The 22511-nt window shown below is 42.8% G+C and overlaps 1 protein-coding gene across 1 annotated transcript in view; it reads left to right on the top strand.

Moving 5' to 3' along the window:
* The first annotated feature begins 304 nt into the window (after positions 1 to 304).
* SH3BGR (SH3 domain binding glutamate rich protein) overlaps positions 305 to 22511 on the top strand; it is an 85421-nt gene continuing 63214 nt past the window's right edge. Inside the window, exons 1-2 of the mRNA XM_004388000.3 lie at positions 305 to 609; positions 7961 to 8146. Of these exons, the coding sequence (XP_004388057.1) occupies positions 565 to 609; positions 7961 to 8146 (231 nt within the window). The 5' untranslated portion in view covers positions 305 to 564. The remainder of the gene's footprint in view (positions 610 to 7960; positions 8147 to 22511) is intronic.

Raw genomic sequence — 22511 nt, forward strand, 5'->3', positions numbered from 1 at the left:
AAAAAGCATCCAAACTGCTCTTTATTTAAAGGCTTCTGTGCTAGTTTGACCCTTCCTGTTTGTTTGTTTGCCCACAGCCCTGTAAACACAAACTCCTCCTGGACGGAGGTGGTGTTTTCTGGGCTTTTCCAGCACCGACGAGCTCCTCCCTTGCCTCTTCTCTCCTCCAGCTGCTCGGTTATCCCACGCTCCACCTCCCACCCCAAGGCAGCCCTCCACCGGCCTCTGATTGGTGCACAGCGCAGCCTCGCCTTTTAGGGACTGTTGTTGGGCTTTTGAAGTGATAAAGGAAAGGGTCCAGTGACTGCTTTTATCCACCAATCAAATATTTTCCCGACGGATCCCAAAATATTCCGGGGCCAATGAAGGGGAAAGGCCGAGACGCCTCTGCGGCTCCTTGGGAAGGCAGAGTTTCTAAAGTGGAGGCGGGAGGGGCGGAGCTGCGGGGCGCTGGGTGGCCGCCAGCCCCGAACCTGTCCCCGTCCGTGCCACCGTCGGGATTTGTCTAGCGACGCGTGCCCTAGCAGGGGTGTGTTGGGGGGAGTCCTCTTTCCGACCATCAAAATGGTTATCAAAGTTTTTGTTGCCACATCTTCTGGGTCCATAGCGGTAGGTGTCTGGTGGAATTTGGGGGCTTTCTTCCTCTACTCTTCCGAGTAACTCAGAGTTGGAGTAGGATGAGCGGGTAGGGCCGAACGTTGGCCTTAAATTTCTTTTTTGAGGAGTGTGTAAGTAAACCGTGGCTCTGCAGTAAGCGTGGGTGCCCTTGCTTTATTCTGTGTCTGTTTTAATGGTGTCGGAGAAGCGTGTGAAATGTGGAATCTGGGGTAGCTGAGTGTGAAAGGGGACTCGAGGAAGGGGGCGTGTTTGATACTAGAATTTTAAAAAGGTGATTTGTATCAAGGTTTTTTTTTTTTCTTTTCTTTGGAGTGTTTTCTGCCATTCATCCTGCAAGAGTTAGACTAGTTTAAAAAGCACTTTGTAAAACACTATTTGGAGCGTGTGATGAACTCTAGGATGGGAGTATTTGCATATGCAACGAAATCAAAAGTGTAAAGTTAGCATGTGTAAGCCTATTATTTGGGGACGATGATGTCACAGCCACAAGAACAAATACTCCTAAGACCATGGTTTTAAAAGCTCTAGGAGTTCAAATAGACCAAAAATAGGTACTTAAACTCTTATTACACGGGTTTGTCTGAGTTCTTTGAGACCAGGCTCTGAATTATCCATTCACCTCCCAACTCTAGGTTCACTCTGTGCCATGTAAACCTGTCTTAATTAAGAAATCGGGGTAATGGAATGACTCATTCCTCCTTTGAAACAATTTACACTCTTTGATTCTGGGCTTGATCTGTAAAGTGATCTGGGACTGATGTTTTAGAGTAGCATTGTAGCAAAAGTTTAGGAGGGCTGTGGAGTGAAAAAAGAGCCCTAGTGCTCAGTGGTTAAGCGCTGGGCTGCTAACGGAAAGGTCGGCTCTGTGGTTCGAACCCACTAGCCGCTTCTTGGAAGAAAGACGTGTCAATCTGCTTCGGTAAAGATTTACAGCCTTGGAAACCCTATGGGCGGTTCTGCTCCGTCCTATAGGGTCTCTATGACTCGGAATTGACTCCACAGCAGTGGGTGGAGAGAAAAGATTTATTAATCCCCAGACATGGAGAGCAACAAGGGGGCTGTTTCCTTTTATGTCAGGTTCCTGGGTGATCTCTGGTTGCAACCCGGATTTCAGCAGTCCCTCAGCCAAACACGACACCATCAGGAAAGGGCTGGCAGGGTAGCAGCTCCAGCGGTAGCTGTTGAATTCACCACTGGCAGCCCTGAATGTTTGTGAGGTTTCCAGAGAGGGTGAGAAGAAAACAAGAGAGAACAGCTTCGTAGTCACTTCTGTGCACAACTGATCAGCAGTTGTTTAAGTGATTTCTAGAACAGGTGAATGGAGAAAGATGGGTAAAAATCCCTAATGTAAGATTTCCCTGCAAATCTTTTGTGGTTATTGATGACCTCAGAAACTTTTTGTTGATCTACAACGAGTACATTTTTGGATTATTTAGATAAAAAGATTATTTTTTGAGGAACATGGTTTTAGTTGGCTTTAAATGATGCTAATGCTCATTGCTGGCAAAATTTATATTCTATAAACTTGGCCTGAGTGACTCTTTGAGTTCTTTAGAAGGCGGTGAATAAATTTATGGATTACTCAGGATTATTTGATGTCCTATGTTCTTGATGTTTGGGAGCACGACTCCGTTAGCCCTGGAGTATCTAGAGGGGCGCCATTCATTCCAGGATCTTGGAAAAGCCGAGTTATTTCTGGTTCCCTAATCAAATGTTTTGGTGCGCTTGTAACAGGGTGACTTTGGGAAAGTTATTTCACCTTGCCGAACCTCAATTTCCTTATCTGTAAAATGAGGATGAGAATAGTACTCACCTCATAATGTTATCATGAGGACTCAAGAAATAACGTGTGTGGGAGGCCTGGCATGGTGTTGGGTGCTTAGTGGGCACTCAGTAAATCTTCTTCAGTTAATATTATAGTTATTAGCTATTGTTAGTTAATTAATACTAGTTAATATTTTAATTTCCAGAATTATTAGTTATAATATTAGTCAGTGTTAGTTAATATTAATATTATTATAGTTGTTGTAATTACTAGTTTTTATAATTATTACTTGACAGTACTTAACAACAACAACAACATAATTATTACTTAATGTTATTTAGTAGATCTGGGTCTATGATGATTATGTTTTTTGTCCAAAACCACAAAAATGGGAGAATTTCTGTTTTTGTCTTAAAGAATGATACCTGATGGCCCCCAACTGTCAGCGCTAATGATTTTTAGTGGGTAGGTGAGGATATTTCACCCAAAAGCTTCTTTGTAGGAGAACGCCCTGGTGCTCATGCTAGGCATGGGGTGGTTGGTTGGCAAAATGGATTCTTCCCTGATGCCTAGTCAGCAGGGCATTAGGACTTCTGCTGAATGAATGAAATAGATGAAAAAGGAAAAAACAAGTTTTAATGTCTTTATAAGAAATTAAAAAAATATGCAGCTATGCATTGTATCTCTGGAGCCCTGGTGGTGCAGTGGTGAAGAGGTATGGCTGCTAACCAAAAGGTTGCAGTTTAAATCTACCAGTCGGCGCTTGGAAACCCTGTGGGGCAGTTCTACTCTGTCTTATTGGGTCGCTGTGAGTCAGAACCGACTCAATGGCAACAGTTCTTAAAAAAATTAAAACAATTTTTTTTATTAACCTTTGACTCTGAAGAGCTATTACATATTATACCACGTCATGGAGGGGTTGGGATTAAGAGATCCTGGGGAGTAGGAGAAGACGTATGCCTTCTTGTATGACCTTCCTCTCTTATGGAGGCTCCTTTGCCACTGTGGGGTTTGGGGAGAAGGGGAGGGAGGACTGTCCTCACTGTCTTCCAGATAGGCGCTCCTTGTGGGGACAGTCCTTGGAAACATGATCTTTAAAGACAGCCCCTAATGGTGGCCCCTGGGTTTCAGAATCCTCTCTCCCGTCTTGATGGACGATGTAAATATGTTGGAATAAACATGGCTCTTGAATTAGATTGACTTGGATGTAAACCCTGGAAAATTAACGAATTCGTCCGTCAGAGCCTCAGTTTTCTTATTTTACAATGGTAACGAGAAAGCTATTGTGAAGTTGAATGAGATGAGGATGTGCTGGGTGTCTGACAGTGTAGCTTCTCAAATGATGGTACAAAATGCGTTTCCATGCATCTTCTTATTAAACTCTCACCAAAACCCTGTGTGGTGAAGGTGGTGGTATAGTCATTTGGCAGATGAGGAAATTGAAGATCAGAGCCCTTGCTCAGACAGCAACCGTTGGAGGCAGGGCGAGAACACAGGTTATCACTGGCTCAAATCCTGTGTGCCTTTGCTACAGTACGGTGACCTCAGTTGGGAAGGCTCCAAACTGTACAAGACAATAAACAGGAAGTGCCGAGTGGGTGGCACGAATAGGCCACATGTGATAACAGCTCCGGCAGCTCCAGCAGCAAGTAGCTTCAGGGCAGAGAAGGACACTATCCTATAAGTAAATGTCACAGGATATGAGCCTCCGCTGAGCTCCCAAAGGGTCCAAACGGTGGCACAGATGCCAAGTACCCCTAGATCTTCCAGAGGTGAGATCCATGATAGGTGGTGCAGCCTGTGGGGCCTGCATCAGCCCTCGCACCTCTGAGGGTGTAGAAGGATGTAGAAGTCCTCACTCAAGCCGAGAGAGAGGCCATCAGGCTATGTCCTTGGGGGTCCACTCAGGTGGCCATGTGAGCAAGAGCTCTGCTCCCACAAAGAAGGCCCAGCAGGGCTCCCTGAAGAGGGACCCCACTGACAGGGAGGGTTGCAGGAGAGAGGGGCCCAACTCTAGAGTCAGGCATGGTGTGTGTGTGGGTGGGGGGCGGTGCGGGCAAAGGCCACAGTGCTGGCCAGGTGAACTCATGCGTTCCCTCACTCTTCCCTTCCTGGGTTGGGCCCTGAGGCCCCCTCTGCAGGCTCCCAGACCCAGGTGAACTCAGGGGCTCCTAACAGCCTGATGAACTATGCATTTGGCCCAATTTTAGTTACTGGTGTTTGGGGTGTTCTTTCAGAGGAGCCAACAGATTTTGTTTTTCTTCTTTTGGCGGAGGAGGACAGAGAAATCACAACACAATACCGTGTGTCCACCGTTCACTTCGCTTACTGTAGATGCAGTTGCTTGCCTTGTGAGGAATAACAGTGAGATCCTCCTGTCTCATTGTCTCTACCCCCCTTTCCTTTCTAATAGAAGAAATATAAATCAGGATTTTTTGACATGTTTTTCATCTATTCAGAAATAGTGGAATAAAATAAAATCTTCTTTCCCTCCCACCTCAAGCCCTGAGGCATGATGAACAGAAATGGAAATAATGTTGGTGAGGTGGCTGCGTCCTTTGCCAGCTACCGCTTCCCAGCTGGACTCGGGCTCCTGGGAGGGTGTGTGAGAAGGGTTTTGGAAAAAGATAGGGGTTTGGCCAGATGAATGATGTTGTCTTCCGAGTATTTAATTAAATGTAAACATGCCTAAAAATGAAAATACCTCTATTCTTGAAACCGCAAAGTTACCTCTGGAAATACCTAAAGGAATCAGTAATTCATGAAATGTCACAAATAATCATTGACAGTTTGGAAAGGGTTTACAGAGAAATCGATTCATTAAAATAAAAATTTCATCCAACAACATGTCATCAGGTCTGATGGGATTTTGTAATATTAAAAAATGAAACCATGAAGCTGTGGAATTTGGAGTTGAGTTTCCGCGAGGAGGGGCGTGGGCTGGCAGAGCCCAGCTTCAGAGCACAGGTGTCTGTAAGTAGTTCGGCCCCTTTGGTTCTTTCGGCTGTGACACTCAGGAGGGTGTCAGCGAGAGCCCTGATGCCAGAGGTTTAGGGGAAGTTCCATCATTCTGTGCCTTTCTGTAGGACTTTTGTTTTTCTTTTTTGTCTGCAATGTGTCCAAACTGAAATACATGTCTTGGCTGAGTCTTACTGACTGTTAGTGCTGTATTGTAGCAAACAGCAGCCTTTATTTATCTAATGCTTCTGGTCACAATATTTTTATTACGTTGATGGTACAAGTGTAAACAATTAAAAAATTAAATGTGTGATTACTGTTTATATATATGCATATATAATTTTATACACACACATAACACACATGCACACACACACACACATACACACACACACACACACAACACACACGTATTGGAGCCCTGGTGGCGAAGTTGTTGAGAGATATGACTGCTAACCAAAAGATCGGCAGTTCGAATCCACCAGCTGCTCCTTGGAAACTATGGGGCAGTTCTACTCTGTTCTGTAGGGTCATTATGAGTCAGAATTGACTCAACAGCAATGGTTTTTTTTTTTTTTTTGTATTTATATAAAAGGTAACCACACATTTACTTTTTCATTGTTTAATAAGTAACAATAATTTCTTTTTAGTGGTGATTTGATTCCAGGGCTTAAGCATACATATGGAGCCCTGGTGGCACAGCAGTTAAGAGCTTGGCTGCTAACTAAAAGATCAGCAGTTTGAATCCACCAGCTGCTCCTTGGAAACCCTATGGGGCAGTTCTGCTTTGTCTTATAAGGTTGCTATCAGTCGGAATCAACTCGACAGCAATGGCTTTTTTTTTTAAGCATCCATATGTGTCTTACTTTTCCTTATGTAAGGAATACTCTGTAAAGTCATTGATTGAGTCATTAATTTTAAATAGAATTTTTTTTGTTTGTTTTTGGAGGGGGATTGGTAATATAGGGCTCTAAGAGGAGTCCTTGACTGGTGCAGAGAGTTAAGCACTTAACTATTAACCGAAAAGTTGGAGGTTTAAATCCACCCAGAGGTGCCTTGGAAGAAAGGCCTGGTGATACACTTCTGAAAGGTCACAGCCATTGAAAACCCTATGAAGCATAGTTCTACTCTGACACACATGGGGTAAACAACTGGTTAGATTTCTAAGAAAGGAACTGAGTTTAACCAAAAGAGAGTTTCAATCTAGGCATTAGGTATGGGAAGGGTGAGTACCTTTTACAGCGTTTATTTGAAATCCTCACGGTCTCGTCCTTCTGCGGATAAACAAATTACATGAAAATGACAGGGGGTGCTTGTACCCTTGTAAAACATTTTAATGACTTGTTTTCAGTATGAGGCAATATTCTGTTCAAGGACTGTTTTTTGAAAAAAGTAAGATATTAGATAATTTGTGTTAAGGAAAATTCTTATTTAAAATTTTAATCTTACTTTAAAATATGGTCATATTTTTTGCCTCTTCTTTATCATCCTTAGTGTGTTCTGTATTTAGATTGTACATTTTTAATTCTTTATTTTCACCCACACAATCAGTTTATGAATCTGTTCACATGAAGGGCTTGGCACAGTGTCTTTTGCAGATTAGAGAGTCAGCAAGTAACTGCTTATCGATTATTTGACTGATTACTCTTTTTGTAAATCTCTCCCAGGGATTCTTAAAATGGAGTCTCTGGAATTTGCTGCAACTAGTTTAACAGTGTTTATAAAAGCTGGCATTATCCCTTGTCCTGGAGTGAATTCTTTGAAGAGAGAAAATTATTTGTAATTGTTTATAGGGCAGGCTTTAATTTAAAGATAGCGCATTAATACGAAATGGCAATTGGTAGACACAACTGTTACATATGAACCACGGGTGGAAAGGATACTTGTCTGTTCTTTCTGAGGTGTGGCTGGCGATCTGCTCTCAGTTAAACAGAGTGACGTGTGAATAGGAAAGGGTGAATTCCTGGGAGAAAAGGATTAGTTACTCTTTTATGTGCTAGGAAAAATATCCATCCGCTTTTTCTAGTCTTTCCCCTTCCCCTTCCCCTCCCAGTAATTTCTATGTGGGCTCTCTAATTTTCTGTATTTATTTCTAAAACTACTTGTAGATAAATGTGACTCGTGCTCCTATTTTCATAATTTTGAATGATGTGCATTTTAGTATAAAGTATACTTGGTGTTTTAGTTTCAAAGCAAATTGTCTTTTTTCTCTCCTTTGCGTCTCTCAATCGTAACTCTTGTCTTTCTTGCTAATCTTCATTTACTTTTTGGTCATGGAACCTTAGCAAAGCTTCAAGTATGGTCCAGTTCAGCTTTCCTGTGGATTTAAAAAATATTTTGAAGATCTCAAATAAAAGATGCAATGATGAGAACATTACTATTCTTGTTAGGCTGATTGTACCGTAATTTAAACATAAATGAGATTAAAATTTCAGAATTTAAGTAACCACTCCGTTGATATTTTATAATGAAGTATGATCTTATTGTTTTCCTTGTTTAAATATTCAACAAAATTATAGGTATTGTACAGTATATCTGGAGCAAGTATTTAATTTATGTAAATATAAACAGTATTTTTCAAAAACAGGGTAATTATTATCTTTCTTTACTCTCAACCAGATTAGGAAGAAACAGCAAGAAGTAGTGGGCTTTTTGGAAGCTAATAAAATCGACTTTAAGGAATTAGATATAGCTGGAGATGAAGATAATAGGAAGTGGATGAGAGAGAATGTACCTGGAGAGAAAAAACCTCAAAACGGGATTCCTTTGCCCCCGCAGATCTTCAACGAAGAGCAGTATTGTGGGGTGAGTATTCAGTTTCTTTGAAAATTCTTCTGCTTGTGTGTTTATCAGAAATTGTTCAAAGCAGATTAATTTTGAGATAGCGTTTGAAATTGTTCACAATTTATAGATCATGATGCATTTTTACCATCTGTTATGGATTGAATTGTGTCCACCAAAAATGTGGCTAGGCCATGATTCCCAGTATTGTGTGACCATCCTCCACTTTGTGATCTGATGTAATTCTCCTAGCCTTTGTGATGTTAATGAGGCAGGATTAGAGGCAGTTATGTTAATGAGGCAGGACTCAATCTACAGGATTAGGTTGTATCTTGAGTCAATCTCTTTTGAGATATAAAGGAGAGAGGTGATCAGAGAGGAGAGGGACCTCCTACGGCCAAGAAAGAAGAGCTGGGAGTGGAATGCTCCTTTGGACCCAGAATCCTTGCGCTGAGAAAACCCTAGACCAGGGGAAGATGGATGACAAGGACCTTCACCCAGAGTCGACAGAGAGAGAAAGTTTCCCTGTAGCTGGTGCCATGAATTTGAACTTCTAGCCTCCTAAACTGTGAGAGAATGCATTTGTTTGTTAAAGCCATCTGCTTAGTACTGCTTATCTGTTAAAGGAGTACTAGTTAACTAAGACAGAATTTGGTACTGGAAGTGGGGTGCTGCTCTAACAGATACCTAAAATGTGGAAGTGGTTTTGGAATTGAGTAATGGGTAGAGGCTGGAAGAATTCTCAAGTGCCTAATAGTAAAAGGCAGATGGCCTTGAAGAGACTGTCGGTGGAATTATGGACATCAAAGACAGTTCTAGTGAGAGCTCAGAAGGAAATGAGGAGAGTTGTAACACCAGAGATGGTGCAGACGGTGAGAAGCAGCAGCAGAGAAATGGCAGCAGAGAACCAGAAGACCACTGCAAGATGGAGTGGGAGCCGACCCATGAAGCAAGAGAGCTGATTGCCTTCAGGCTGGAGGCTTTTTGGCAGAGTGGGGTGCCTCTATGCACTTGTTGGGGGAGCTAGGCTTGCTGACCAATGGAAAAAGAAAGCTGAGTGCCTTCTGGCCAGGGTTTACTGGTGGAATGGGGTGCCTCCAGGCACTTATCAGCGGAGCTAAAGAGCTTTAGAACACTCACCTGAGCAGGGCAGATACCAGGTGGCCCAAGAGGCTCGAGAGGCTGAGGGCCCGAGGGGCCAAGAGGCCAAGGAACTAGGAAGCAGAAGCTGAAGAGACAAGCAGCACAGGAAGCAGAGCTGCCTCAGTCTCAAAGGGTGGAACTATGGCCTGCTGGGTCTCAAAGGGTGGGGCTATGAACCCCAGGTTTCAAAGAGTCAGATCTTCACCAACTCTGTTCTGGAGCATGGGGCTTCCATTTATGAGTGCCAGGGGTGGGGCTAGATCTATTGCCCAAAGCTGAGGGGTAGCGTTCCCACACCCAGTGGGCAGGAGAAAGAGGTCTGCCAGGGCTGAGGGGGTAGGGTTGCCACTCAGGTGGTCTAGGAGAATGGGGCTGCCCAAATCCCAGGGAGCAGAGTTGCTATCACAGTGGGCCTGGAAGGTGGAGCTAAAGCCCAGGGCCAATGGGCCTCCACCCAGAATCTGGAGAATATGGCCAACACTCAGAGTGTGGAGGGCAGGGCCATTGCCTAAATGGACTCAGAGAACAGAGGATTATTTTCAAGCCTTGAGAGCTAATGTAGTGTGTTCTGCTGACTTGCTTGATGCCTGTTATACCTTCTTTCCCGCAATTTCTCCCATTTGTAATGGAAATGTCTGGCTTGTGCCTGTTCCACCATTGTACTTAGGAAGCAGATAACTTGTATTCTAGATTTCACAGATGAAGAGGAATTTTACCCCAGGATGGAATTTGAACTTGGAGTTGATTTAAGACTTTTGGGATGACATGATGGGGTGAATGTGTTTTACATGTGGCAAGGACATGAATTTTTGGGGGCCAAAGGGTGGAATGCCGTGGGTTGAGTTGTGTTCCCCCAAAATGTGTGTCAACTTGGCCAGGCTATGATTCCAAGTATTGTGTGGTTGTTCTCCATTTTGTGATCTGATGTACTTTTCCTATTTGTTGTAAATCCTAACCTCTATGATGTTAATGAGGCAGGATTAGAGGCAGTTATGTTAATGAGGCAGAAATTAATCTACAGGGTTATGTTATATCTTCAGTCACTCTCTTCTGAGATATAAAAGAGAGAATTGAGCAGAGAGGAGAGGGCTCATCCAGAAAGAAGATCCTGGATTGGAGTGTATCCTTTGGACCTGGGGTCCCTGCACTGAGAAACTCGTAGACCCACGGGAAGATTGATGACAAGGATCTTTGCCCAGAGCCAACAGAGAGAGGAAGCCTTCCCCTGGAGCTGGTGCCCTAAATTTGAACTTCAAGCCTCCTAAACTGTGAGAGAATAAATTTCTGTTTGTTAAAGCCATCCACTTGTGATATTTCTGTTATAGCAGCGCTGGATAACTAAAACACCATCCAATAATCAATACTTAAGATTTGAAAGCAATGGAAACAATAGTTACATTAGACTGCATTTATAAGTATTAGGATTACAATTCCAAGACATATTTTGGGAGAACATAATTCAATCCCTAACATATAAATATGAGATAAATTTATCTAAATAATTTCAAAAACTGTTCTGGACATTTTTATCACAAGGGCAATTTTTATTTTATACACATAAGGGTTCATTTCACCATAAAATTGCTTTCCCCCCAGAGTTTTCAAATTGTGCTTAATAAGTGAAATTGTTGGAAAGAAGCATTTTTAAAAAAAGTGAAAGGATTTTAGAATATTAGAACTGGAAGTTATCTTAGGGCTCATCTAAACCATTGAAATCATTTTCAGATGAGGAAATCAAGGCTCAGTAAAATACAGAGAATTAATCTGTATTGTCTGCCACTCATCTGCCAGTTTGTCGTACTGTGATGGCTTGCGTGTTGCTGTGATGCTGGAAGCTATGCCACTGGTATTTCAAATACCAGCAGAATCACCCATGGTGGACAGGTTTCAGCTGAGCTTCCAGACTAAGATAGACTAGGAAGAAGGACCTGGCAGTGTACTTCTGAAAAAATCAGCCAGTGAAAACCTTATGAATAGCAGTGGGACATTGTCTGATATAGTGCTGGAAGATGAGCCCCTCAGATTGGAAGGCACTCAAAATACAACTGGGAAAGAACTGTCTCCTCAAAGTAGAGTCTACCTTAATGACGTGGATGGAGTCAAGCTTTCAGGACCTTTAGTTGCTGATGTAGCATGACTCAAAATGAGAAGAAACAACTGCAAACATACTGTTATAATCAGAACATGGACTGTATGAAGTATGAATCTGGAAAAATTGGAGGTCTTCAAAAATGAAATGAAATGCATAAAGATCAATATCTTAGGGATTAGTGAGCTGAAATGGGCTGGTATTGACTATTTTGAATCTAACAATCATTTGGTCTACTATGCTGGGAGTGTCAAATTGAAGAGTAATGACATTGCATTCATCGTCAAAAAGAACATTGCAAGGTCTACCCTGAAGTACAACACTGTCAATGATAGGATAACATCCATACACCTGCAAGGAAGACCAGTTAATATGACTATTATTCGAATTTACGCATCAACCACTAAGGCCAAAGATGAAGAAATTGAAGATTTTTACCAACTTTTGCAGTCTGAAATTGATCAAATATGCAATAAAAATGCATTGATAATTACTGGCGATCGGAATGCAAAAGTTGGAAACAAAGAAGAAGGATCAGTAGTTGGAAAATATGGCCTTGGTGATAGAAACAATGCCAGATATTGCATGATAGAATTTTGCAAGACAAACACAAATAACTTTTTTCAACAACATAAACGACGACTGTCTTCAGCTGAGTTTTCTAGAGAAGCAAAACTAGTGCAGCTTATGTATATATACATATTTCATAGTTATTTATGGAGCCCTGGGGGTGCAGTGGTTAAGAGCTCGGCTGCTAACCAAAAGGTCGGCAGTTGGAATTCACCAACTGCTCCTTGGAAACCCTATGGGGCAATTCTACTCCATCTTATACTGTCACTATGAGTCAGAATTGACTCGATGACAACGGATTTCTTTTGGTCTGTATTTATTTATATCAAGGAAATGGCTCATAGGATTGTAGAGGCTGGAAAGTCCCCGTCCATAGGTCAGGCTGGAGGCTTCTCCTGACTCATGTTGCTGCAGGGCTGATGTACCCAAGTTGGGCAGGTCAGACGACAGGCCTATGGCTCACAGGCACAGAGGCTGATGAATCCCAAGATTGGCAGGTAAGCTGCTAGATCAAGTCCCAAGAACCAGAGGTCAGATGCAGGATTCAGAGTGAGCAGAAATCAGTGAAGCTTTGCCAGGAAGTCCACATATATTGGATGCAGGCCACACCCCCAAGAAAACTCGGTTTCAACTGATTGTCTTCTTATAGCAGATCTCATTATGGAGGTGATTACATTATATCAGATCTTATTAGGAGGTGATTATATCATTACATAGCTGCCAAACTACATCATAACTACCAAACCACTGAGAATCATGGCCTAGTGAAGTCTACACACAATGTTAACCATCACAGTCCACCCTTTGTCAACTTGACACCCATATGCATCTCCCTAAACCATACATGATCTCTAAGTAAAGACAATTATAAGGTTATACTTGTGCCTAACATGATACAAGTAACACGTTTACAACTGAAAACATGCTAGCCATGTTTACGTCTTATATTTTATAAGTGAGGAAAACAAAAATATTTGATGCACACATACAAGGAAGAAATATTCATAACAATTACAGTCCTTGTTTCTGCAACTGGTCATATGGTCATAGCTGGTATTTAGAACCACCTTCTTCCACCACACATTCAGTATTCCCTTTACCCTTAGCAAGCACCTCAGCTGGTCATGGTTCTTTGCCTAGTGAGATGACACAAACCTTTATTCCTGAAGGGTCTGGGCCATTAGCAGTCATGTTGGAATTGGGTTGAAGTAGTCTTCCATTGATTTTAATCACAGGGCATGTAGTACTAAGAGTCGCCCTGAGGGATCTCCTGTATTCCAGACATACTCTTCTTTACCTCCATTATATAGTATGAATCTCATTTCCTTTTGGTAATCAGGATCAATCTCACCAGCCAATATGGTAACTCCCTTCTTTGCCTGTTGATCCAGAGGCATGAGGAGCTCAAAGTGGCCGAGTGGCATTCTTCACTTCAAGTTCAATGGAGTCAGTGTTGTGTCTCCTGGTGGGCGAATTCCTCCCTTTGGAACTAAGACTGCTAGACTCACATAGCATAGGGTTGTGAAGACAGGAAGCAAAAATTTTGCAAGTGGATCATTAGGGGTAATAGTGGGTGGGGCCACTCCCATTTCCATCCCTTGATTCCTGTACCCATGAATTCTGGCTGTGGGAGAAACAGCACCATATATTGGACACTGGTTTAGAGCACATACAGCCTCCTGGATACCATTGCCCTAACTCTGCAAGGTATTGCCACCTAGCTGGCTCCATAATTGTGTCTTTAGTAGGTCAGTCCATTGTTCTGTCAAGCCAACTCTTCAGGATGATGGGGAACCTGGTAAGACAAGTGAATTCCATGAGCATGGGCCCACTGCCACACTTCATTTGCTGTGAAGTGAGTCCCTTGATCCGAGTCAGTGCTGTGTGGGATATCATCACGGTGGATAAGCATTCTGTGAGTCCACAGATGGTAGATTTGGCAGAAGTATTGCGTGCAGGGTAGGCAAATCCGTATCCAGAGTAAGGGTCTCTTCCAGTAAGAACAAAACACTACTTGTTCCATGATGGATGTGGTCCAGTGTTATCAACCTGCCACCAGGTTGCTGGCTGATCACCTTGAGGAATGATTCCATATTGGGAACCCAGTGTTGGTCTCTGCTCCTGGTAGATTGGATACTCAGCTGTGGCTGTAGCCAAGTCGGCCTTGGTGAGTGGAAGTCCATGTTGCTGAGTCCATGCATAACCTTCAACCCTACCACCGTGGCCATTTTGTTCATTAGCCCATTGGGCAATGAAGAGAGTGGCTGGGGTAAGAGGATGACTGGTTTCCACAGAACACATCATCCTGTCCACTGGATTGTTAAAGTCTTCCTCTGCTGAGGTCATCCTTTGGTGAGCATTCACATGAGACACAAATATCTTCATTTCTTTGGCCCATTCAGAGAAGTCTATCTACATACCTCTTCCCCATATCTCCTTGTCTCCAGTTTTCCAGTCATGTTCCTGTCAAGTCCCTGACCACCCAGCCAAAACATTGGCCACAGCCAATGAATCAGTATACAATTGCACATATTCTCCTTCCAAGTAAAGTGAACAACCCAGGTGCACTGTTCGAAGTTCTGCCCATTGGGAGGATTTCCGTCACCACTATCCTTCAGGGAAGTTCCAGAAAGGGGCTGTAGTGCTGCTGCTGTCCACTTCTGACTGGTGCCTGCATATCGTGGGGAACCACCTGTAAACCAAGCATGAGTTTTCTCCTCTTCAGGCAACTGATCGTAAGAAACTCCCCATGAGGCCATAAGTGAAGACTGAGAAATGGAAGGTAATGTGACAGGAGTGGAGACCATGGGGCATTTGGGCCACTTCCTCATACAGCTTACTGGTGCCTTCAGGTCCTGCTCAGGCCCGATCTCGTATATACCACTTCCATTTAATGATGGAGTGCTGGTGTGCAGGTCCAACTTTATGGCTCTGTGGGTCAGACAACGCCCAGTTAATGATGGGCATCTCAGGCTGCATGGTGACTTTGTGTCCTGTGGTTAAGTGTTCAGTCTCTACTAAGGCCCAGTGAAAAGCCAAAAGCTGTTTCTCAAAAGGAGAGTGGTTATCTGCAGAGAATGGCGGGGCTTTGCTCCAAAATCCTAATGGCCTGCGCTGTGATTCACCAATAGGGGCCCACTAAAGACTCCAAACAGCATCTCTATCTGCCACTGACACTTCAAGCACTGTTGGATTAGCTGGATTATATGGCCCAAGTGGCAGAGTGGCTTGCACGGCAGCCTGCACCTGTTGCAGAGCCTTCTCTTGGTCTTGGCCTCACTCAAAACAAGCAGCTGAGTCACTTGATAAATAGGCCAGAGTAGCACACCTAGATGAGGGATATGTTGCCTCCAAAATCCAAAGAGGCCCACTAGGTGTTGTACCTTCTTTTTAGTTGTGGGAAGACCAGATACAATAACTTATCCTTCCTTTTAGAAGGAATATCTGCACATGCCCCACAGCACTGGACCCCTAGACATTTCACTGTGGTGAAAGGTGCCTGAATTTTTGCCGGATTAATTTCCCACCCTCTAGCATGCAAATGTTTTACCAGTAAGTCCAGAGTCATTGAACTAGTCATGGAATTAGTGTCAGTTAAGAGCTAGTATCAAGTAATCCCCGAAAGTCTGAGTATTTCTTTTTCCCCACTGAACGGTCACTCTCGTAAAAGGCTGTAGATCCCTTTGGGGATGGCTGGAAGGAAGTTCAACAGTATAAATTTTTGGCAGAGTAGTGGGGTCCCGCCTCAAGTGGACCCGGCTTCCCCTTCATTGAAAGGGTTATGGGTTTGTTAATTGGCTCAAATCTGGAAATTGACTGAGGGGCTGTGAGTATTCTGGTGATTTGAGTTTCTATTCACTTGACTTAGAATTCTCCACTTGTACAGATCAAGTACATATTTAGTTAATTTCCCATCTGTTTCACTGCTAGGGACATCATGACTAAGTAGCCAAAGCCATAAGTCCATACGAGTCAGAGTATTCTGTTTACTACTTTGACTCCACTGTCCATTATGGCAATCATGCCCACCTTCATTGACATTTCTTCCTTACTAGGTCCAATCAGCATAATGTCATCAATGTAATGGACCAGTGTGACATCTTGTGGAAGAGAAAGACGATCAAGGTCCCTACATACTAAATTATGACATAGGACTAGAGAGTTGATATAGCTCTGCGGTAGGACACTGAAGGTCAATTGTTGGCCTTGCCTGCTGAAGGCAAACTGCTTCTGGTGGTCCTTTGAAACAGGTATGGAGAAAAGGCATTAGCCAGATCAATAGCTGCATACCAGGTACCAGGAGGTGTGTTAATTTTCTCAAGCAATGAAACTACATGTGGAACAGCAGCTGCAATTGGAGTCACCACCTGGTTATATTTTCAGTAATCCACTGTCATTCTCCAAGATCCAACTGTTATTTGCATAGGCCAAATAGGCGAGTTGAATGGGGATGCGGTGGGAATCACCGCCCTTGTAGCATCCTTCAAGTCCTTGATGGTGGCAGTAATCTCCGCAGTCCCTCCAGGAATGCGGGAGTGTTTTTGGTTTACTCTTTTCCTAGGTAGGCACAGTTCTAATGGCTTCCACTTGGCTTTTCCTGCTGTAATAACCCTTACTCCATTTGTCAGGGATCTGTGTGAGGGTTCTTCCAGTTGCAGACTATGTCCATTCCAATTATGCATTCTGGAACTGGGGAAATCACTACAGAATGGCTTTGGGAACCCACCGGACCTACTGTGAGATGGACATGAGCTAAGGCTTTGTTAATAACCTGACCTCCATATGTCCCCATTCTGACTGGTAGGCCACAGTGACATTTTGGGTCCCTGGGAATTAGTGATAGTTTAGAGCCAGTATCCAGTAATCTCCAAAAATTCTGATTATTTCCTTTTCCCCAGTGAACAGTCATTCTGGTAAAAGGCTGTAGATCTCTTTGGGGAAGGCTGGGAAAAAGATTAACAGTATAAATTTTTTGCAGTGTAGTAAAGTCCTTCCTCATGGGGACCTGGCCTCCCATTCATTCAAGAGGTTGTGGATCTTTAAACTCGCTCAAGTCTAGGAATTGACTGAGGGGCCGTGACTCTCTATTCTGGTGATTTGAGTTAAACTGCTGTTCATTTGACGTAGAATTCTTTTGCTTGTACAGATCAACTAAATATTTAGTAGATTTCCTATCTGTTTCACTCCTAGGGACACTATGACTAAATAGCCAATGCCATAAGTCCATATGAGTCTAGATTATTCTGATTACTCTTTGACTCTGCTGTCCATTACGGTAACTACCTCCACCTTGTCTTTGTTGATTGAGTGCCGCCACTTGGCCCCTACCGCCATGGGGTCCAGTCAGCCTCATTTTAGTTAAGTGTCTTAATTCAGTTAGGGCAGTTCCCCCTGTCAAATCAGACTTATATAAAATAGCAATCACAGCAGTCTTCAAGGATGCTGGAGCTCCCTTCACAAATTTGTTCCTCACCATTGTGGTAAAACGTGTGTCCTCTAGGCACTGCATGTGTGGGTCTGTGGGTCTAACCTGATAAATCCGCTTTAACATGCCAATTTCCCTAAGCCTTTGGATACCTTCTTCTACAGTATACCAAGGCGGCTCTGGTACTTCAACTTGATTTAATGTAGACCACCTCATAATCCATGCTTTGGCAACCCAACCAAATAAACTATTAGATCCTTTCCTGACCTCTCCAGCTGAAACATTAAATGAAGAATCTGTGCTTAGTGAACCCGTATCAATAAACTCAGACTGACCCATCATTATGTTTCTTGCACCATTATTCCACACCCTTTATAGCCATTCCCACACATATTCCTCAAGTTTCTGTTTGTACATATTAGAAAAGTCAAGCAGTTCTTCTGGAGTGTAGTGTACCTCCTCCTGGTTCACACTTTGTACTTCACCCTTTGAGAATCACTGGGACTTAAGTCTAGTTATAGATGTAGAAGCCAAAGTGGGTGGTGGGAATGTATTTTGAGAACATTCAGCATTGTCTTTTAAGGCATCCACCTTTGGTGATGCCCCAGGCAATGATTCAAAGGCTCTTCAGACACAGCTGAGTTAATCTCATCAGATGGGGGTGGAGGAGCTAATGGTTTTACTGGAGAGAGTGGCTTAGCAGACAAAAATGGAATAATCTCATCGGATGGGAGTGAGAAGGCTGGTTCTGTTGGGAGGAGTCATTTAACAGAATTTAGGGGCTCAGTGCCCCCAGCCTCCTGATTATCTGCCCATATGTCCCCATTCCAAGTTTCAGGATCCCATTTCTTCCCAATCAATGCTCTCGCTTTAACATCAGACACCACTTGAGGTTGGGAGTTCAGTTGGTGCTGTAATTCAGTCACTGTTACAATAAGACTCTGGGTTTGGTTTTCAGTAATATCAGCTCTGTTACTACAAGAAATAAGGTTTTCTTTCAAGGTGCAAGTGGAAGCTTTGAGGTCGTTTATGGGGGACTTGAGCTTTGACTCTGCAGCCCTGAGCTCATATCTGTCTTTCACCACTTTGCCTAGCGAAAGTAGGACCAACCAACTAGCTTCCCTATACTTCTCATTATGAAGAAATTGCAGAAAGATATCAAACATGCCATCACCCAATACCTTTCTATTTGCCTTTCACCAATACCTGATTTATTGGTGGTGATATTTTGCATATTTCTATTGCCACTTCATGCCATGGATTAGCAGTACCCTCTTTACTACTGGAAGCAGAGTCATCAACATCTTTAAGACTAACCAGACTTGAGAAACAATTTAGAAAACTCAGTTACAATTTTGTTTCTCTAGAACTGCTCCCAGTACCAAATGTCTTAGGCTGGGTTCTCTAAAGATGCAAAGCCAGTAAATCTTATAAATAAATATATATTTAAAGATACAGATTTATATAAAGGAAATGGCTCATGTGGTTTTAGAGATAGGAATGTCCCAAGTCCGTGGATCAGGTTGGAGCTTCTCCTGATTCATGTAGCTGCAGGGGCTAGTGAACCCATGATCATCAAGTCAGACAGCAGGGCTCTGGCTCACAGACTGCAAAGACTGATGAATCCAAAGATCAACAGGCAAGACTGCAGGTAAGCTGCTAGCTCAAGTCCCATGTGGAGGTCAGATGAATAGGAGCCAGCTGCAGGATTCAGAGTAAGCAAAAACCCATGAGCCTCGCCAGAAAGTCCACTTATATTGGATGCAGGCCACACCCCAAAGGAAACTCCCTTTCCACTGATTGGCTACTCACAGCAGATCCTATCGTGGAGGTGATCACATTATATCAAATCTCATCATGGAGGTGATCACATCATTATACGACTGCCAAACTACATCGTAACTGCCAAACCACTGAGAGTCGTGGCCCAGCCAAGGTAACACACAACCCTAACAATCATAGACCTCTTTAAAGTGTTAAAAAGCAAAGATGTCACTTGAGGAGTAAGGTGCACCTGACCCAAGCAATTGCAATTTCAGTCACCTCATATGTATGAAGAAACTGGCCAATGAATATGGAAGACTGAAGAATTGATGCCTTTGACTTATGGTGTTGACAAGAATATTGAATATACCATGGACTGCCAGAAGAATGAACAAATCTGTCTTGGAAGAAGTACAGCCAGAATTCTCCAGGAAGCATGGATGGCGAGACTTCATCTCACATACTTTAGACAAGTTATCAGGAGGGACCAGTCCCTGGAGAAGGACATCATGCTTGGTAAAGTAGAGGGTCAGTGAAGAAGAGGAAGACTCTCATCGAGATGGATTAACACAGTGGCTGCAACAATGGGCTCAAGCATAACAACGATTGTGGGGATGGCTTAGGACTGGGTAGTGTTTCGTTCTGTTGTGCATAAGGTCGCTATGAGTCGGAACCAATTCGATGGCACCTAACAACAACAACAACATCAATGTGTTAAGAAAACCCTCCATCCGCCCTAGTCGTGCTTGCTTTCCTATCCTCCCTTCTAGCCCTGTGTACTTCAGAAATACCTACCTGTCTTAATTTATTAGTGCTGCTATAACAGAAATACCACAGGTTGGTGGCTTTAACAAACAGAAATTTATTTTCTCACAGTTCTGGAGTCTAGAAGTCTGAATTCAGGATACTGGCTCTAGGAGAAGGCTTTCTCTCTCCATTGGCTCTGGGGGAAGGTCCTCGTCTCTTTTCAGCTTCTGTTCCTCGGTTCCTTGGCAATCTTCATGTGGCATATCTTTACCTTCTTTTGTGCTTCCTTCTCTGTGCCTAATCTGCTCTTTTTATGTCTCAAAGATGATTTGCTTAAGGCACACTCTACACTGATATGGTCTCATTAATATAACAAAGAAAGTCCTATTCCGAAATGGGATTACATCCACGGGTACAGGGGTTAGAATTCCAACACATATTTTTGGGGGACACAATTTAATTTGTAGCACTGCCTCTCTGTAGGATGGGCACCGAAGGGCAGGGTACCCTTTGGTTGTGTTCAGGCTCAGACTACATGGTCCCAGGCAAGCACCCCAGCCCTCATCTGGGCTAGGATGCAGATTCCAGCTTGTCATCCACAGACATGTCTGCTACTTACAGTTAGTATTTCTGCTGCCAGGAGGGTAACCTGGCCTCTATGATTTCTGGCTTTCCATCTGGTGTCTCCTTTCTCTGCCTAAAGGTTGTGTGCTCTGCTGTTAGGAGAATATCTTTATCTGTTCTGCAGAGAGCAGTAGGGGTTCAGACTGGCAGGAACACCATGATATGCAGGACTATCCTTGACATCCAATCCGCTCAGTGCCCTGGTGGAGAGAAGTCTATTGCTTGTCCCTCAGGTTCCCTTCCAACTGCTGCCCTAATCAGACGACATAGGGTGACTATTCGAGAATCCTAAGAAATCAGTTAGATGACTTCAATTCTTACAGTACACATTGTAATCTTACAGAAAGACACATTGAGTATCTGTCTGGATAGAATTCTCTCCTTCCAAGCAGGAGACCAAAGTTCAGTTCCCGGCCAATGCAACTCATGCACACCACCACCCGTCACTGGAGGCTTGTGTGTTACTATAATGCTGAACAAATTTCAGTGGAGTTTCTAAATTCAGACAGATAGGAAGAAAGGCCTGGCGATCTTCTTCCAAAACTCAGCCAATGAAAATACTATGGATCACAATGGTCAGCTCTGCAACCGATCATGGGGATGGTACAGGACCAGGCAACATTTCATTCCATTATGCATGTGGTCATCATGAGTTGGGGGCTGAATCAACGGCAGCTAATAACAACAAATCTGACATATCCTTCAGAACCTTTCAGTCTTCTTTAAAAATCTGAGTTTACAGTACAAATACTGTATTTTTATGCAAATAATGCACTCCTTCTATGTTTGTTTGCCAACTGTGCCCTCTCCCCTGCGAGGTATTTTCATAAGCACAGTATGCTAATTTTTTTTTACAGCAACATGTAAAATAAAAATTGGCATAGTGGTGCTTATGAAAATACCTCTCAGGGAGAGGGTGCTGTTGGCAAACAAACGTAGAAGATGTGCGTTATTTGCATAAAAACACGATAGGCATTTTTACTTACTTTCTGGAAACAAAGCCCTCTGCTTCATGAATGCATGCTTGTTAAGAACATCTACAGAATGCAGAAAAGCAACCCTAGCCAAGTTGCTAGCTACATAAGTTACTACTACCTCTCTAAAGGCAGAAATGTAAAGCACCAGGACACAATTAATCATAAAATAACTTGAATACTCATCTCTTTAAATTCATATTCGTTTATCAGAAAATATATCTTAAAAATAGAAGTCATTATGTGGAAACCCTTTTCTTGTCCCCTCCTGCCTTCCCCCAATTAAAAACAAAACTATTTTCTTTTTTTGCTTGATTATTTATTTATTGTTGTACTTTAGATGAAGGTTTACAGAACAAATAATTTCTCATTAAATAGTTAGTACAGATATGGTTTTATGACAGTGGTTAACAACCCCATAACATGACAACACTGTCCCTTCTCATCCTTGGGTTCCCTATTACCAGCTTTCCTGTCCCCTCCTGCCTTCTAGTCCTTGTCCCTGGACTGTTGTACCCCATTAGTCTTGTTTTGTTTTATGGGGCTGTCTAATCTTTGGCCGAATGGCGAACCGCAGGAATGACTTCATTACTGAGCTAAAAGGGTGTCCGGAGGCCACACTCTTGGGGTTTCTCCAGTCTCTGTCAGGTCAGTAAGTCTGGTAAAACGAAACTTTCTTGATTACAACAAAATGGAATAAGAGATACCTAAGAGGTTTTGTCTTTATAGCAAAAAATAAATGTGGAACTTTCATCCTAAGAGTCAACATAGGTTGAAAACTGTACACTTCACTATTGTTTCTGCTGTCACTAGCCTTAACTAAAAAAAGATGTTTAAAATAAGCAAAAGTAAGAAATTTAAAATCCTATTTTGACTGGAAAAGTATTAGAAGAGAACATGAGATGATTCTCTTAATAATCTTAGAGTGCAGAAAACTTTTGTAAAGAACAATCGAAGCCCAGGGGCTATAAAGCAAAAAGATTAATAAATTTGTCTTCACAAAAAATTTTAAAGTTCTACATTGCCAAAAAAAAAAAAAAAAAAAAACACTTA

This window comes from Trichechus manatus, unplaced genomic scaffold, assembly GCF_000243295.1.
Source record: "Trichechus manatus latirostris isolate Lorelei unplaced genomic scaffold, TriManLat1.0 scaffold00202, whole genome shotgun sequence".
NCBI lineage: Eukaryota > Metazoa > Chordata > Mammalia > Sirenia > Trichechidae > Trichechus > Trichechus manatus.